This window comes from Phaethon lepturus, unplaced genomic scaffold (assembly GCF_000687285.1).
Source record: "Phaethon lepturus isolate BGI_N335 unplaced genomic scaffold, ASM68728v1 scaffold3698, whole genome shotgun sequence".
Taxonomy (NCBI): domain Eukaryota; kingdom Metazoa; phylum Chordata; class Aves; order Phaethontiformes; family Phaethontidae; genus Phaethon; species Phaethon lepturus.
This window is the reverse complement of record NW_010559552.1, coordinates 7,655-27,368: the sequence shown is the minus strand read 5'-3', so window position 1 is coordinate 27,368 and position 19,714 is coordinate 7,655. Positions and strand designations below refer to the sequence as shown.

General features: G+C 41.7%; 1 protein-coding gene across 1 annotated transcript in view; it reads right to left on the bottom strand.

Moving 5' to 3' along the window:
* Window positions 1-18,527, bottom strand: part of LOC104625686 (sodium channel protein type 5 subunit alpha-like) — a gene marked incomplete at its 5' end in the record, with an annotated part of 55,685 nt that extends 37,158 nt beyond the window's left edge. Inside the window, 3 exons of the mRNA XM_010293380.1 lie at window positions 2,135-2,289; window positions 11,393-11,513; window positions 18,369-18,527. Coding sequence (XP_010291682.1) covers window positions 2,135-2,289; window positions 11,393-11,513; window positions 18,369-18,527 — 435 coding nt within the window. The remainder of the gene's footprint in view (window positions 1-2,134; window positions 2,290-11,392; window positions 11,514-18,368) is intronic.
* Window positions 18,528-19,714: the final 1,187 nt, after the last annotated feature.

Here is a 19,714-nt window from a genome sequence, read left to right as displayed (position 1 = left end):
AAATCTTTGCAATATAAAACGTCATTAAGGGTTATTTCTTCTGCTTTGCTTTGTGTGTTAAAAAAAGAGTTAAACAGGATACCTGCAGTGTTATCCACAATTACTATTAAAACACAGGCTCACAGTTTGGGTGCTCACAGCTTAAATGCATAATAAGCGTTTTTGCATGGTTTGCAGCAAGCTGTAGATATATTCTCATGGTTTAACTACCACACACAAATATATACTGGCTTTTAAACTCCCTTAAGAACTTAGCATGTCCCAGGGATGTAGCCAGATGAGCTCAGTCTTTGGAAGAGCTCACCTCAGAATAACAGAAGAAAAAAGTTGCGTGTTGCCTCCAACATCTCCAGTCCAAATACTGAAGCACAGTGCTGATATGTGAGAAAATGCAGCATAATTTTCTCCTATACAGAATTGCACTGGCTAAATTGAAAATCACAAAAAGTAAATGAATGCATGCAATGAAAATTAAATGAGATTTATATTGCAGTGTTCAGTGTCTAAGGCATTTTTAATTACATATGTAAGGAAGTGTATTCATCTAAAGTGTATTATAGCAAGCGACATGCCCCCTTTAAAATGTGTTAAAAAATTAACATGCTGATTCTCAAGCTGGTGCAAAAACTGTCAGACTCCATTGATTTCAGCAAAGCTATGACGATTTTCAGCAGCCTACTATTTACCCAAGGTTTTCAGCCTCTTACTTTTCATAATAAAATAAAATCCCCTGGGTGAAATTTCAGCCCATCCCTGGTGGACCTGGAGAACAGTCCATTCCTTTCCTTTTTGCATCAACATTTATGCATTTCCACCTTCTTGCCTCCCTGCAGAGACCTCCTTTAAACTACACAAACCCAGTACTTCTGTGTTTTCCTCTTTTTTTAGGCCACTGATAATTTGTGTTGCTCTCCTCTGGAGTTTCTTCAATTAGCCCATGTCTTTCCCAAAGTGCACTGCCCAGAGCTGAAGCCAGTGCTCCAGCTGAGGCCTCCTTGATGCCAACTGGAGTGGAAGAACATCCTTATTTATACAACCCAGTGGGGTGTTCGTTTTTTGTGCGACGCTGTGATGTAGTTTACTCTATCCTGTTTGTTGCCGGTTCTTTCTCCAGCCCTTTTTAGTAAATCTGCTACCTTACCAGTCATCCTGCATCATGCCTTTCTGCCCGTGATTATTCCTGAAGAGGTGAAGAAGCCATCTTTCTAATTATGATGTTCTTACTATTTATGGCAGATTCATCCATCTGGCTGAAGTTAATCCTGACCTCCAGAAATACATGGATAACCTGTCCAAACATGGCACTGCCTCCAAACTTAGTAGGTTTATTTCTTACTCCATCGTGGAGGAGAAGATCAGCGACCACCAGACCAAAGCCTGAAGAACTCTTGATATACCCCTTTGCTCTACACCTGGATAAAACCTTGGGAGAAGTCCCACCAAATTCAGTGATATTCCTGACATGTAAACGAGCAACATAAATATGTGCTGCCATTGCCATGAGGAGCCCAAGGCTGATAACAGAGAGGATAATCCCAGTACGCTGTGGGATCTCAGGAGGACAGGATCCCTTACCAGATCCCAGAGTTCTGGGCAATGACCAAGCAGCCTCCATACGTACCCATGTATTCAGGTGCAAGCAGCAGCTATCTGTGCAGGTTTAAGCCAAGGTGTATTCAAAACTCAATAGGCACCCGCTAGCTCTGTGGGTAGCACTGATTCAAGCCCCCTGCGATTTTATGATTTTGCTTTGCTGGTTACAAAAAGTGTTTAAATAAAAGGGAAAAAAAAGCCATCCCCAGAGCAAAATACCTCCAGATGGTAACTACCATGGAGCAGTTAGGGGATGCTGAAGTAGTATTTTGCGCTACTTCCTCACATAAGACTTACTCAAGGATTTACCTTTCAAAACATCTACTCATCGTAATTTTACATTATAACAGAAGAAAGTTCCCCACCATATGGTAAAGGGAGGTGAAATCAGAAAAGCAGAAGACCGTTTTACTCCGAAATATGCTTTGCTTTGAGAAATGAGCAGTAAGGGCTGCTAAGATCTTAGCGACAGCTAACTGGAGAAATCTTCTGTAAGACCCATGTCCACTTTCCACCAGCTAGGAAATCCTGTTACACTTACCAGGGCTCCACTGCTCAGCAGGATCATGAATATGATGAAGGTTTCAAACCAGTTGTGTTCGACGATTCTGTAGCAGGTTTTCCGCAGCCTCCACCAAATTTTGCCGGGGAATTTTGTGATGTCCACTGAACAGCATGGGAAGAATCTCACACAAACTGAAAAGGAGCAAAATGAAACCAAAGCAATTGTTAAAAAAGTCCATTTATTTCTTAAAGCTGCAACAAGGAGCTGCTAAACAAGATTTTTTCTAGCAATAAGCTGCTGCATGGAGTCTTTCCTCCCTTGTTTTTTTCACCAACCTCTTCTGCTCTGCCTTCTGTTTCCCCTATCACTCCTCTATTCAAAAACATTCAAAATCATTTTAAGCATACCCCAGTGATTTCTCCCAATTATTTTTACGATACAGAATATATTGACCATGAGTCACTAGTGCCCTAGGTCAATCACACCGTGTGAGCTGAGCTCAGGCAGTGCCCCTCATCACGACTGATGACTTTAGCAGGTTATTACCTATAGTTTCTACATCCTTTTGAATGGAGGGAGGATATTATCTTGGTACTATGATACCACTGGAATTACTGATTAAAAGTGGCAATCTCATGGAAGGGAGATGAGGAGAGGAGGTGCTGCAGTGCAAATGGGCCCAATGTGCCGAAGAGGCTCAGACAGGAAAAGCAGGAGCAGATGTTAATCTCCTGTACTCTCATGAGCTTAAGCAAGACATTAGACCAACATTGGAAAGGTGTTTATGCGGTTAAAACCCCTTTGATGTCAGCAGAAATTTAGGTATCCAGTGTCTGTCCACAGAGGGTTACCCACTGGTGCTTCACAGAACTTTCTGACCTTAGAGAGAAATACTGTGTGATAGTTGAACATTGTGGTGGTAATGGGGACCACACATGGATCTCTGATAGGCAAAACCATGGCCATTTTTAGCCATCTTAGCAATATTAATTCGTTATAGCAAAAGGATATTGTCATTGGTAATGGGCAGATCCATCTTTCCCATTTGAAAAAGCACCATGTGCATTGCTTTGTGCTGGGTAAGAACATAAAATTGTGAGAGGACACCCTGGTATCCACGACTTGTCCCTCTCTGTTCAGCCTGACGTCGGATAACTTGACTCAAATTTCACAACGTTTGCTGATAGGATGACCCTTGGAAACCACTGTATTTCCAAAAAGCAAGCTTTTTTCCCTACATTTAATCCATGTGTTGTATAGAAAGAGACTTGGTTATGGAGCTTTATCAGTCCCATCACGAGAAAAAAAATCACAGGCCAACTGCTTCCATAGCTATCTGAAAGGTGGCCAAGGTTGCTAACAAGTCTTGAAGCATGCAACAACTGCTCAGAAGTGACAAGAGAGGACATCTCACTATGGCGATGTAATGAAACGTTATTGCAAGTAGAAATAATATTTAGGCAAGGAAACTGGGGAAGGAAAGAGGGTGAGTGCCAAGGTTACACAGACGCAATGCTGCTAATTCAAGGTGGCATAACTGAGGCGCCTGAGCTGCATGTGATACGTGAGGAGATCAAGTGCAACTCCTGGGATGCCGGGATTCCCAAGTAGCTGGAAGGGGGGCTGCACTGGCAGCAGGCTCTGCCAGGAGGAGCTAAGTCTGCTAAGTCTGCTGTGGTCCTCCTGGCATTTTCTGCAAGTGTTTACTAGCCCAGATCTCTGCTGTGGAGCAGCAGAACTATAGGATGTCACCATCACGTTTCACACACGAACCACTCCCAGAGCTCCTCTCTCCCTCACATGTTTGCGGTGGCCGGTAGGTGTAGGCTCTTGGCTCTATGAAGTTTTGATATGAGACTAACAGGGTAGTAAACCATTTATACAAAGTTAATGGGGCAGCGATGCAAATAACTACCTGTCTCTAAATGCCTCCATCACACAGACACACCAGTTCCCAATTTACCATTGTACTCTGGAATTCATCGAAATTCTGGGCTCAGCAAAATACACTCAAACTATTTGAGAAGAACATAATATTAGGAGAAGACAAAAGTGTAAGAACCAGCTCTCTGCCTCTTTGTAGGTCAGCTACCTCTCCAGCAAAGGAAAGTTTTATCCCTCTAAGTACTTCAGTCCTAAACACCAAAGAATCATGTCAAGGGATAAAAGGATATCATGTTAGTCACTATTTTTTGCTAAAGAGTAGCAAATCATTTTTGCTCAGAGACAGCAATGTGTGTGATTTGGGTATATTTTAGAAAGTAGGTACATGGAACAGATTTCAGGCATGCAATAGTGCATGGTACCAGGATCCCTGAGCTAACGTACTCGTACGGCAGCTCTACTTAGTGATGCCCATGCAGTAGAGTGCCACCAACATGACATGACGGAGGTGTCTGTTAGATGCATCTCTCAACAGCGCTGCCAGAACTGTTAAGAGAACTGCTCTTACACTACTTCTCACCCCACAACCTGTGGGTCATTACCAGGTTTCAGGTGTCTGGTCCACATTCTGTGCTGTTATGTTACTGTCCATCTCATTGTCAACTCAGATTTGGACCAGGGCTCAGATTCCCCGTTCTTCAAGTGAACAGCCTAATGAGCAGACTCTTCACTATGTAAGTGGGAATTTCTTATGTTAAGCAGAAAAAACCTTTTTACTGGAGGTACCCATTGCTTCCAGCAGAATAAACTTTCCATGAGCCTACCTTCTTCCCATAAACAGTTTCAATCTGGAAAAAATCAGCATTTTTCAGACTGAAAACATTTGTCCAGAAATATTTGTCCACTCCTCTTTTCTCCTAAGTTACTTCCTAGATGGATACTTTGCTTTATAGTCTCTTATATGAATGCCTAAGCTTAGCTAGTAACAGGCATGATGTGTTCTCATGCTCTAAAAGAGTAGAAATGCTCTGCAAGTACCATTGGGAAAGGTTAGGATCTTCCAGGAGTTGGTTTTCCCCGCCATGTGATAATTGGATGAATCGTTCCCTGGAGGAGTCTGTCTCTGTCCTTCCACTTCACAGGGAGCCTACATGATTCTCTAAGCCCAGGCATGGTTAAATTAGGGGATCATCTTCAAATTAAATACTAATGAGCAGGGCACTGTGAGATCTAAAATTGCTTCATTTGTGGTGGAAAATACTTACAAAATGGTAAAAACAGGCTATTGCTGATTCAGTCAGCTTCCATCTGATAATCTACAGGCACAGAGAGATATTTTTAAAGACAGAAAGCCAGCTAGGACCACTAATCTTTTTTTTTTTTTTATCCTCTTTGATGGCTTTCATGCAATTCTGATCTGAAAAAAAGTCCTAGTTACTGACAGTAATACCTTGAAAAATCCAAAATAGCTTCTCAGATGAGTCAGCCCAAAATCACAGCACTATTAAATCCCATGTGTTTGATTGGGCTCAATTCAGAAATGTTTAAACCAGATTCTGATACAATTACTAATGTCAAGTATTCACTTCTGTGAATAATCATACTGGCTGTATTTCAGATGAAATGCTATTTTTAACTATTCATAAATCAAAGGGGAAAAAAAAGAAAATCAAAATAAAAAAAACTGACCACAAACAGATCTTTTGGTGAATTAGTAACATTCTATTTCCATCTCAAATTTCCTGATTTCCCTCACTGACTGCTATTTCATGTCTCTGCTTTTCTGGACTCTCTCGTAATGCTGGTAGCCTACTGTTCTGGTGACTGTGACCCAAGCTTAAATGCTGAATTAGAAGCTTCACATAACCCAACAAAAAAGTTTACCTGACCTTGGTCAGTATTCCAACAGGGTTTTTTTCCCCCATTTCTATGAAATCAAAACATCAAAACCATTCCAGTGTGTCTAAGGCATGACCTGGTGAGAGTCTGAGCAACCATAACTCCAGTTGAGTTCTACAAGAAGACAGGTGGTCAGCAGAGCCCAGCTTCAGGTTTTGAAAGCTATTTACTTTATCCACACAGAGACAACGATTCATTAACACTTTTTAGCACAGCAATGGAGCAAGGCAGGAATAAACCCTTTGGCGTTTCTTATAACAGCATTACTCATACTGCCTTGTCTAACACATTTGTGCTATGCCCCTGAAATCAATGCTGGTAGGGAACGGGTTGTGCAGAAGCAGCTGACCACCTTGTGATTTAGTCAGGATTTGGTTTAGTCACCCTGATTCATGTTGGGCTACAACTTTTTTGAGAGCAAACGGACTCATTTGCACCATGGCCTTTTGGGTAGTAGGCTACTTCTCAGCAGAAACACAGAATAGCAGGGAACGTTCCCCCAAAGGGTCGAGTTAGCTGCTGGTAAATCAATGAAGCTGTACTGAGCTGCATCAGTGGTCAACTTGTCCAAGAACAACATCTGTTTTCAATTCACATTATAAATAATTTCTCATGAAACAGAGACCTATTTACCAAGAAACCCTTCCAAATGCATCGGTATGCCATGATAGTATTTAGTTTTTGTTTGTTTTTCATGACAAGGGAATTGTTCCCATTAGTCACTATGGTGTCTTATGACACAATCACAAACTGCAGATTAAAACGTGTCCTAAACTGCAGTCGTTGCTGCAGGTGTGACAGAGAAAGCTCTTATTTAAGCATCTGCCACAATGATAAACAAGTTACCAGGAAAAAAAAGGAAAAAAAAAGTAAAGTGTGGGAGCTATACTGCAAAAACTTTCTCTTGCGTGCAAGACAGCCAAGCCTATTGATTTCAGACTTACGAGTAAAACTTTCACAAATCTACTGTTTGTTCACACCCACAAATACATTTAAATTTACATAAAATTATTAGATATGTTTTGGCTGGATTTTCCTGCTGATTCTCTTCAGTAAACCAGGATGGCCAACTGATTTCTTCTATACTGTGGTCCAGTATGTCTGGTACCTTGTGTTCAAACCGCAGTAATTTTGTAGCTGCTTTCACACAGGAGTTCCCAAGTATCGGGGCATTCATTTTTAGAACAAAACAATATTTTGCTTAGCTTTGAATGCTGGTTACAGCGCTGCTTGGTTTGACACAAAGAAAATACAGCTTCCTCAGCATAAACTCAAGCAGACAGGTATTCATAACATGGTTTTAATATATATATCTGCCAGGCTGGGTTTCTAATGACCAGTCTGGCTAGCTGCGTATGCCCAAGCAAGAAAACAAGCCTTGATGTAGACCCCAGCTGTCTCCCCATGCGTGGAGGGAACATGATCTCTGTAGACCCTCCTTGTTTAACCCCTTTCTCGTCTTCTGGCCCCACTAACGCGCTGGCGTGCATGGCTGGGTTTTACACTGTGCAGCTCTAGGGCTAACACAGAGGAGAACTGCCACCACCGCCGCCAGCATTTCGGTACCTGAGACACATATGGAGCTTTGGGTCTTTTCTTGTGTAGTACAACTGGGTGCTGCCAAGAGAGCATCTGACAAAGCCGCAGTCTGCCAGGTGATTTCACTCTTCCAAGGGCTTTACAAGGGTACATTTCTTGTTTATCTGCTGCTACTCTCCTCAAAACGTATCCTCTCAGAGGTCACTACAAATAACGGTGTGACACCTTGAAGCAAAGGCAGTGGGCAGCCTGTTCCACCGCCAGTGTCAGCCCTGCTTTGCGCAAGGGGGTGGACGAGCTGAAATCTAGAGGTCCTGTCGCTGCCATAGGGCTGTAAGAGTTTTATGATGTCTGAAAACTGGATACAAGAAAATACTAGCACGCCCTTCTTGATGGAAGAAAATGCTGTTGTTCAGATACTATGGCTAGAGGAAAAAGATACTTCAAAACTTGATTTTGTTCTGTGATTTTTTTCCCTAGAATGAAAGTTAACATGTTTTGTTGGACTTGGTTTGGTTTTACTCAGCTTTTAAGCATCACCTGGTGGTAGCCCCCATAGCTCAGTTTAGATTTGTTCAGCTTAACGGTCTGTTTGTTCTCCTCTCCACTTTTTTATTTCTAAACAGCCACTAACTCTGGTTGGGGAGGGCATGACGCAGATCCCACCATTAATCAGAGTAACTTCACTTAGTGCATGGCATTTTCCAGCCGCGATAATTGCTCCTACATGGTCACATGAAAAACTGTTTGTGGGCGTCCTCGCTGTCACGAGTTGCGATCAACCGCGTGTTGAGCCAGGTAGCTCATTCTCGCACGACCATCTGATGATACTCCTTTGAAACCTTTGCCAGCGGGCTGTGTCCGGGGAATTACGCTTGAGGGCTTGGTGAAAACTTTCTCCTATTAGGGTCTGGGAGAGAGGAGCGTGCTGGGGCCGGGGGGCTCTCTTTGGATGGCCTTCCATGAGACACAGAAGAGAATGTCCAAACAGACAGCAATTTTTGATGCGAACACATACCAATGGAGGTAACAGGATTGGAGTGTTGCAAGGCATCTGGAGGAAAAAATACCCAAATAGCTGGCATTGCCTAGATGTTGCTTTCCCATCAACTGGCAACAAGAATGATGTCTCTATTTCTATCAGGTGTTTCCCAGCAGAACTTGCTAGCTGCCAGAGCTGTGACCCTACCTTGGCTTCACATTTCCTGACCCAAGAATATTCCCCGTTGACCCTAAGCAAAGCTATTTTGAGATGATAACGAATCAACAAGTGCCCCCCAATAAAAACGACCTATGGCTAATCTAGGTCACCTAACTCCGGGAAAACTGTGACCTCAGCAAACTTTCAGCAACTATTTCAAGAACATGCATTATCTTCATTGCCTTTGTTATCTGAAAAAGGGGGCTGAATCTGGAACATATTTGTTCAGGACACAACCTATGGTGGATGTATTTAGAAATGCCATAGTTTGAATTTAGATAGCTGGTGAGCTAACAAGGTAAGAACTTAACCCTTCCCTCTGCCCTTCCTCTTCATCTCACCTAATCTCTTTCTTTCACAAGTATTAGCTCTCCATTCTCCCAAATATACCAAATATTGTTGTATCTCTCTATTACAAGCCAGTAAAGGCAATACTATATAAATTTGCCTAGTGCTTGCCCTTCAGTAATTCCATTTTAGTCCTTTATAACCTTGCCATATCTCAGCTAACTAGACTGTTGTTTGTTTGCTTGCTTATTTTTTAACTCGACTGAAATGATAACTGCATGAGGTTTAATCACAAAGGGAAGTTTGGGTAAAAATATTGGAAGTTATTTAGAAGAAGAAGATTAAAGGAAAACACTTTGTTTCCCCGTGTAAATAAAAACAAATGTTAATGTCATTGCAGTAAGAATCATTAGGACTTTCAGTTTATGGCACTTGGACTTGAAATTTGATGAGGGAACATTCACGTATCAAGTTTATGCATTTTCGCCAAATCCATGAGGAATGTGATCACATTTAGCCTACTCAGTATCCTCTGCAAAATCTGCATGGGTATGTGCTGCACAGGAAAGCAGAGCAGATGTGTTGGGGAGGACATCGCCTGCAACCGCGTCCCCAGTGCCCCCGACCGCCGTGCGCTGGGCCAAGGGCTGGGAGCAGGTTCTCCTTCAACTGCCGTTCAGAGCTCGAGGCTCGGCTGGCCGTACGCTGGGAGAAGAGAACAACACCCTGACTTGAACAGGGACCGGTGAGGAACTAGGAGAGTTGAGGACTAAAAGGAAAAAGGCAGGAGCAGGGACGCTGAGGGGGAAGGGAGAAGGAGCCAGCAGGGTGGATGCAACCCAGGGCAACCTTGGGGTTCAGCCCACATTGCCTTCACTTCTACACTTCTCTGCTGTCAGGATGACAAGTAGGCTTCAAAATTGGCTTAATGCTTCCAGTGAGTCATCTAGAAGAGCACCGCTTGCCACTGCTACCCCGCACCCCATTGATAGCAACGGAGAAGATCGGACAAACTGGGTTGGTACTGATGTGGTCTTGAACGTTGGAGTTTCGGGCAGCTCTGGTTATTTTAAGACAGAGGGAATTACAGAGTGCTACTGCTGTGGGAATGAATCAGGGCTGTGCGCTGAATGAAGTGATGGGTTGTGTGATGTCCATCTTATTTCTTTTAAAAACTGGAAGGCAATCATGGACAACCACAGTTTTAGAATTTGTAAACTGGCATCTGACTAGCACCGGTCTTGTGACACTGGCTTGTTTAAGCAATTATAATATAATTTGTCTCTTTGCAGTGCACAGCATAGATTGCTGCTCACTAGGCTCATTAAGAAATATGTTGTGAAAGAATGAAAACACCAGATGTAATTTCTAAATGTTATTGTATGGGCCAGATTAGTTACAGCATAGTACCATGCTTTCTTCCATCAGCTGCATTAATTTTTGGCTACTGCTTTTAAGCAGAGGAGCTGCCAAAAAAATATTTAGATTCTAGGGACATTTGTAAGCCCTGCAGGGCTCCGTTACCTCATTCAATCATCTTTCTCACACATATAGAGATGCACATTTTTGCTGACTTCAGGGGCATTCATATATCCAGCAAATCATCTCCAATCCCATCTCAGCAGCTCTGTTTTTATTTATAACAATCCTTGAATTTTCAAGGGAATACACTAACATTCAGCTAACCCTATTTTTCCTAACCCAGATTTAAAGAAAAATGAGGAATCTGACAGAGATAATGTTTGGAATAGAACTTATTCTAAGAAGAAATCATTTAGGACGTTTTTTGCCTTATAAATTTAAAGTAGATCTTCTGATATATCTGGGTTTTAAACCTGTGTTTTGGAGCAGACTGTTTTAAAAAATTAATAAAATGCTGGGTTATTCAGGTATTAAAAGCAGTTATGTAAATGTGAATTGTTGTCAAAAATAATTAAGTAAAATACCTTATACATAGCACATCCATGATCAGATGAAAGTTACTGGACATGCTTAACTTAACACCCTTTAAAATAAATGGAAGAGAATCCCTGGGACTCATGAACTCTCCAGACGATTTCTGTTAACCGCCTATATATGTTTAACCAACAGAAACATCCTGATCTGGTTAGTTCGCTACCGAATTTGATCATACACGCATATTGGGAGGCAAAAAAATCTTCATTACCCAAGTTAGAAAAATCAACATATGAAAACACTCCTCTATGGCACAAACCATGATGGAAAAAGCCCAGCAAGCTAGAAGTTGCACAGCCATTTAGAGCATGCTTTTGGCTTCTCTCTCCTTGGAAACCCAAAGACTAATGTTAACAAGTGATTCCGAGAGCGTGTTTGGAGCATTACGGTATCTAAGAAATGAAGTGCATCCAGTGAAATACTATTGCAAGCAGCCAGAGCAACGTGGTGTGAAGGTGGAGAGATGTTCACTAAGAGAAGAGGAGGTTTCTCGCCTCAGCATTGCAGGGAAATATGCAGGCCCTTACCTTCGGGGAAGCAATCTTCAGGCTCCATCAGCTCCTCAGCAAACTCAGGGATCTGCTCCAGCAGTTCTGCAGGATTTGTCAAATCCACTGTGCTGCCTTCAGAAAGACTGATTTCATCAAGCTTGTTGTCAACAAGAGCAAAGATGAGGAAAACAAATTGATCAATCGCCCCAGAGGAAGTAGCTGAGCTTTTATTCCACTAACCGATACCCCAGAGCGACCGCGACGGGGATGTCACCATGCGCGTCACGTGGTGCCCACTCTGCGCGTGGCAGCTCTGCCTGCGCTGCGGTGAGCTAGCAGCTGACCCGTCAACAGAACAACAACAAAAAGTTAACACGTAAAACTTAACTTTTTAAAATAAAAGAGAAGCGCACTGTAGAAAGAGTGAACGGCCATTGAACATTAATGGTAGGTGGGAGCGTGGAATGACAGAACTGCTCGTGATTTTAAGGCTTGTATGTCCTAAAGGCTCATACCTTTAAATGGGGGGACAAGAAGTGGGACCTAGCTCCTGAAATGATGAAGGATGAACTTGATAACCTGTGCTGGGTGCCTGTCTCTGGGGCCTCATTCCTGAGGTTCCTTCACCCACAGCGGATGGGTGAAATCTGCATCTTCTCAGTCAGGACCATGCTCTGCTCCCTGCTGCCACAGCTTCTCTTCCCAGATGAGCAGAATTCCTTCTGACACCAGGGTCCGGTCACGCGATGCCCCAGGCACACGTGTGTAAGAGGGCTCTTCCACCCACCTCATCCCAAGGCTAACTTATTCCCACCACGTGATGTGGCCCCGTGTCTTTGGTCACACACGTCGGAGCTTAAGATGGTGTAGGAGGATGGACACATGGCTTCTGAAAGCCTTTCAGAGGCTCTCTCACTTGCCTGAAATACTTGACACCACCATCTTAGGTGCACTGTTTAAATTCAGCGTTTCTCAAATCCTCCACTGCAAATGGGGACAAGAATATTCCTGATCCCTGAAGCATTGGTTGTGTTACCTATTTAGAGTAGGAACTCTCAAGTAGATCTGAGTAAAAATTCCTGGGGAATATATTATTTTAAAAAATTGGTTTAGGGGCTATGCAAGAAATTGGGTTAAATACAGCAAAAGAATTTGATAAAAATCTTAAGTTGTAGCTGGAATTTTGGTTGAAGTTGCTATTGAAAGAGATATGATACATGATTAAATAAGTCACCCAAATATGAAATAGAACTTTCATTTCAGGTCAAAACTTTCTTTTAACGTTTTCTTTAGAAGAAAGCAGGATTTTTTTCCCCATATTTTATTTTACCAGTCAAAGTAAAATATTTCCATTTTGTGTTAATCTAAAATTATATTTTTCTTAATTATTCAACTTGGCCACTAAAGTGAAAGATCTAATATTTGCCCAGACCTGCTCACTGTTTGTTTCTGGTACAAGTGGCACAGAGCACTATCTTGTACAAATGGGCAACATCAAAGCTGGTATCTTCTGTGTGTAATAGCAATGCAAAAAAGCTATAAGCAGGAGTCAGGACAGGTGGGTTTTTTGTGAATTGTCCTATTATGTTCTCTGAGTACCTACTGAAGAATTTTTGTGCTTTATCTTGCAGTTCTCTTGTCTCTACTTAAAAAAATGAGGACAATACTTACCCATGCTTTTAAACAACCTGTGAGATAGTTATATGAGAGATGGTATGTACACATACAATATTATTTTCATGAAGTTGATAGTGATGGAGTTAGAGAATAGGTACAGCTTTAATATATTTATTATTAATGTGAAAATGGGCCCTCTGTTTTCCAGTATACACAGTCAATGCAAAATTTATAGCTGAATTCAGAGAAATGCTGAACCTGGGGTAAAATGGTCAAGATTGAACATTCCAGCAATGCTTGCAAGCGGGGATGGAAGCTACTTGTTTGCAATTAGCTGCATCATCCAGAAGGTCATAGTCTTGACTAGGGTTTTTAATGCTCTACTCAAAAGGACTGCAAACGATTGAGAAGAGACCTTTTAAAGAGAGTTAGAACAGAAAGCATAGGTCAAAGACATGAATAAAGCTTCTAAAAAAATCCATATTCAGAATGCAGCTGTTGTACAGAGCCCATTTTCTACAGACTACCAATGGTATATGATGGTGGAAAAAATGTCATACCAAGTTTTAGCACAGTCAGAACTTTCTGATACTGTTCATTAGGGAATGCATTTAATCATTATCTGTTCTGTTATGAAGATGTCAAAACACAGATCACTGAAATAGTCCTAAATCATATACAGCTGTAGGATGCAGAGAATAGGAGTTCCAATGAGAAAAGCCTTGTTGGATGTAATTCTTACCAATAGACAAAAATCAAAGAAAACTATGAGAACAATGTCAGCTCGATAGCATTGTCAATGAGCGCGCTGTACTTAGCGGAGACAGGTCAGAAATTCACAAAACACAATACGGTGCAATTATAATAGACTACAAGGAAAACATCTTAAAGAATCAAGAATTCTCGAGAGTTGTTTGTCAGGAGTTTTCAGAAAATATTAGAATCCATCAGCACCAAAGGGAGATGGGGAACATGCAAGACAAAACAGACAGGTTTTCTTCCGAAAAGCCGTCAAAGAAGGAGAGGCAGAAAACACTAGGCAAAGGTTTGAGGATCCAAAATGGGACTAGAAAAAGAAGGAACCAGAAGAAAAAGAAGGAAGAGAGGAGGGAAAGATTAGGCAAGCTTGTAGGAAAAGCAGCAAAGTTTACTCTTTGTCGGAAAGGTTAAAGGGATTAAGAAGGTTTTCATGTACTCAGTAATGGAAAGAAAAGAGCTAGAGACATAGTAACAGTTGATGAGGGAGACGTAACTAATGAAAATTCAGTTGCCTAAGAAAATAAACTCTTGAAGGAACTCAACAAGGGGATCAATAAAAGAGGAGGGAGAGCCTGTAATGTAAGTAGAGAAATATTTAGAAAGCCTGAAACATATGCAAACCAGCAGACCCAGACAAAGCACCTTGTAGGGCATAAAGGGATCCAATACACCGAGTTAACACACCGTTAGCAATCAATGGTGAACGCTCATGGAAAACTGGAAACAGCTCAGGAGAGCGGCAATAAGTAAACACAACACTGAGCTTAGAGAAGAGGGAAAGCGAATAGTCATGGGAATCACAGATCACTAAACAGTTGCTGTAGCCTGTGATTGAGATAAATTAAATAAAGACTCGGAGGAGAAAAGGAGAGTGCTTTCTCAGAGTGAAATGTCATAGCGATTAAAGGCGTGAGGTGGTTCTCCAGTATGCTGAGGGTACTGTGCACAAACGGGGTGCAAAGAGGCCAAAAGAAGGCAAAAAGGAAAAATACAGAATGTCCTCTCTCTTTCTTGGAATAAGTGAGCGGAGGAGGTTACCAGGCAGAGACAACAGGATCCACCAGAAACCCTTTAGGGAGACCTCCCACCAGTGCACAAATTCATGCTGCAGATGATAGTTTTTAATGTGTTTCTGGGTGGAGTGGCTGTTTTAAGCACCCAGACAGGGCTTCCACACCCACCTCGTGTGTCTGTAATAGTGGCAAATTGATCTGAATGGGTTTTTCAAAAAGCCCTTAGCAGAGAGATGCTGGAATCTTATTGAAGGTTGATGTTTGCTAAAAGCTTAACTCTCTTATCTCCCTTCCTCTCTCCCTCACCTCTGAAGATCACAGCCTTAATCTACCAAACTGACATATGATATACAAACCTTAAGAAAATATCTGGATGACTATGATAGAAAAGTCTACTTTTGAAATAAATTGTAATTGGCTTGGATTCACCCATTGCTGCGTGGAGAAAAGCCATCCTAAGGACCCAAATATAACACAAACTTCGTCTTCAGAGGAGGAGATCTGTAGGGATTAGAGTCAGCATTATCTTCACTGAAGATATAGGAGAGGTGCTGCCTGATATAATCCTCATGTTAGCTGATAACATTAAATCGGAGAGAGTATTGAAACTGAGGAAGCAGAAAGGAAAAGAGAAGTGAAAGATGGACAGAACATAGCAAAATGAGACTTGACTCAAAACAGTACAAAGGAGCGAGAGTTCGGGGAAAATTTCAATGGAAATTCTGGAAATCTGTAACCTCAAGTCACCTGGAGTAGTAATAAAAAATTAGACGTGATTTTGCAGTGGGGTATAACAATGCAGAAAACCTATACGAAAGCATCATGTCTAGATAATGAATTACTTTTCCTCTCTTTATTGTTCTGTGGAAGTTGTATTCGGAATATTGTGCTTACTTCTTGGGAAAACAACTCCAGAAAGGAACAATTGAGGGAGTTGCAGAGAAAGAGGTTAAAAAAGTCAGTTAAAGGACACAGAGATACTAATTTACAAGAAATAATGAAATGAAAGAATTGTGTGTGACTTTAGGGGGTAAGTCAAAGACAAAAGGAAACTAACAACAGCCTATTAAATTAAGTTATATTAATTCATAAAAAAAGAATGACATATAAAATTGGTAAAAGACAGTAGTGAAATGGTACTTTGAAAGGAAAAAAAAGGGGGGCAGGGCTGGTTATTAAGGCATATACCCAGCCATGAGATTTTTTTCTAAGTGAATGGTTCGCTTTGGTAAATGAAGAAATCTAAGCTGCCTGATACATTTAAAGGTAGATTCCACAAAGCTGTACAAATTATTGTACGGGGCACTCCTTTGGCAGAGAAATCAACCAGTTCGTTCTCTGAGGTCTTATCCACCTGTGACTTCAATCATTTTATTTCTATGGTGTCTTTCTGATGATTTATATAGGATGAATTTTTAATCATGTAATGTATCCTTTACTGACAGAGCGCACTCGGAACACATTCAGTGCTTCCTGTTATTGACTGAATCACTCAAAGCCCTGCCTCTTGAGCATACCAAATCTGTTAAGTTACTTCCTCGCAGTTGCTGGCTTTATTTGGCTAGTCGCAAGTTCTTGGGACATTCATCAAAAAGATGATTAGCATGTCCTTATGAGCCGGCACAAAGATTACTTCTGAATAGGAGGACTGTAAGTATGTAATGTCCATGCAAGATCTGGTCTTCAAAAATAGCATCCTTTAGGCTTTGCTCTTTCATGTTGGCATTCATAGCCTCATGTGAACTTCCGTTTGATTTCAAGTCATCCCTGGATTATTGCCATAGTCCTCCACCTCTTTCTAAGCAGCTGCAAATAGAATCAATCATGCTCTACTATAGAAAGGTGACATTTGTGTCCCAGGACCCTTTGAAAGTCGAGGGAGGAAATGGGGATTATTTCTTTATCACGATGTTGCTGAATATATCAGGGCTAGAATGTTCCTGTTTTATCATGACATTTCATTATAGCACTAAGAAAGGACATCGTTTTCCAGCCTCCATGTTAGGATCACAGGGTTTATTTATCTCAAAACTACATTTAAACATGAAGGATACCTAATCCCCTGACTGAAAAAATCCTGAAACCACCTTCTAATTCCTCCTAGCTATAATGCTACATCTGATCATTTTAAAGTTTTGGGTTGCTTTGGTAAATATATATGTACATCTTTTTCCTGAGACTGGGTTATCAAATATTTGAGTCTCCTTCCTCTAAAATTCAGGACCTTTTCTTTCTGAAGATGAGTTCAATATGCCAAGAAGTATTCTGGCAAGGAGGATTGCTCCTTGAAGAAATGCTTCATAGCTAGAGGATTTCTGGCTACTGTGAGTGGAATTTAGCTCACCTAAACGTACAACTCCTCTAGTTACCCTGGGCTCCCTTTATAGTCTGTGGAGAGAAACAGGGACTTTTAGAAGATGATTCATCTGACCTAATTTAAATGTTGGTTTCAGTCGGAGATGAGACACATTTACCTAACTACATCGGCTCCAGATCCTCATTGACTATAAAGGGGCCTCAGATGACAAGTTCAGATGCAGATGTCTACATTTAGTTTAGTAAATTCCACCCCAAATGACAACATGAATCAGCAGGTCTGGAGAAGGTGAGCTCTGGCTCTGTGACGGTCTGTTTCCTGTTGTCCTGTCAAGATTTCTCCATGGGATTGCTCCTTCTGGGCATAAATTTGCCGGCAGTTTTATAGCAGAATTGGGAGAGCTGTGATGTTTGTTGATATTATGTCATCCTTTCCCTTTCATTAGTTCAGTCCCCCAAATCCACCACTGGTTCCAATCTCAAGGAGCTATGGAGTTCTCCAAACTGCCAGAACATCACCCAAAACGTCCAGCTCCTCATTTCAAAGACAGGAATCCATCACTCCTTAATAATAAAGCCAATGTTATGTCAATAAAATGCTAAATCTGCATGGGAAAAACCCAACAAGTCAGCAAGAAGGATACAGGGAATTCAAAGCCTGGAGTCATTCAGTGTACAGTACAAAGATATGTATTTTTGGTATTCATATTTATAAGGACAACATAATCCTACAAATTGAAAATAAATGTCAATGTGCACACATTGAGAAACAACGAGTGAGCTGCACTTTGGCCGACATTAGCTGAATGATACCAAGGCTTACTATGTAGTTAGTATCTTCATGTCAGCTACTTAAAGCGTTGCACCTTTCTTGGGTCTATGTGCTAACAGGAAAAGAAATGGTAATCTGCGACAGATAGCAGATGCCCTCCAGTGAACTCAAGGTACAGATCTGCCAAGTCAGCAGATGCCGTTCTTAGAGCTACTTTTCAGAGGGAAAACACACACATAGTTGCTCCTAATATAAGACAGTAGCATTAGAGATGATTTTGTGTTTTTTCAAAGCCTTTTGGAATCCCATCTTAATTTATAATGCACATTTTCCAAGCTTTCCGACTATTTTCATAACAACAAAATACTCTCTTCTTTAATAAGACTGTAATACTTACTATGTACTATAGCTTTCCTACCACTTGACAAACATGTATTTTTACAAGCCATAAACCCCACATAAATCAGTGACATGCACTACAGAGCTGGTGCAATGAATTGCATGCAGTATCAGGTAGGAAAGTTGTTTCTGTTACCTCTTTTTGCCCTACTGGAGGTGGTGGCTCAGCCTTCAACTGCTTATCCACGTGCAACTCACTTAACTCTTCACAAATCTCAGAGTTCTGACTCCGGACGCCTGGGCTTTGGCATCGCTGCCCCCTCAGTTGCAGCTGTTTTTCCTGCTGGAAATAATCCTAGATGGGTTTATTTTCTTTTTCTTTGATAGCATGCTTATTTTTTAAGGAGAGCTCCCCAGCTAGAAGAGAAAATAGCCTGGACTATACTTGTCAGGGGATGACTTCTTAAGGAAAATGGCAAGAACCAAGATAACACAAGCTTATGCTGTAACTTTTGAACTTCAGCAACCGGATATGTCAAGATATCCAGCTGTAGAAAACGGAAATACAAATAGGCCAACTTTTTTTGAACATTTTGTTGCTGGGGCAGGAGGAAATAGCCTTGTAATCTCCATTTTTAATCTGGTTTTGAGGCACAGGTTTCGCCCAGTGACCCAAGGCACACAGAAAGGTGCTTGCAGTTCAGCTGAACAACCGAGGGGTGTACTCTGAAGCCGCACGATGCTCGGCGTTACAGCTGGGGAAAGGCACGAGAGCAATACCCAGCGCTGCACTACGGACCTGCTTGAAACGGCGCGTAGAGAAACGTGCCCGGAGGAGACAAGATACACATTGAAGGGCAGGAAAACGCAATGCTCACAGGAAGAGATAAAAGGTGTCCAAAAGCAGCTGCGGAAAAACTACAGGTGAACACGTAAACGTATGCAGCTCCTGTTCAGCAAAACACTTAAGACTACTTTGCACTCGCTGATGCCAGCGGGACCTAACTGCAGGGTGGAAGGAGAGCACAGCCTTAAGTACTTCGCTGAAAAGGGGTGGACTCTGGAATCAGAACAGCAATTTTTTTCTGCAAACACGTCTGCCGAGACCCAGCGCTTGCCAGTACAAGCGGTGCCACTAAAACCAGCCACTTCTTCCTGGGGTGATGGCTGTTGCTGCTCAGCTCTCTGAAAGTACTCCCAGGAGTAATGGCAGAGGAGACTATGTTTGCAGGGTTGGTCCCTACCTCTGGAAGCCCAGGTTCTCTGCTGGTGTAAAACAGTGTGGCTTTATTGATTCACCTAAGGCAGACATTGAAAACTCCATAGCTCATCACAGCACTACCATCGTTCATGCCATTACTAACACTGCTACTAAAATATTAATAAAACTCTACCCGGTTTCAAAGAGTTGTGCTGAATTGCTTACAGAAGGACTTCCATGCTGAGAAAAAAATTACCGGCATAACAGGATTTCAACAGTAATTATTTAAACCTATTTATCTTTCACTTGTCCACCTTTTTTTTCCCTTGGCTTGACTGACA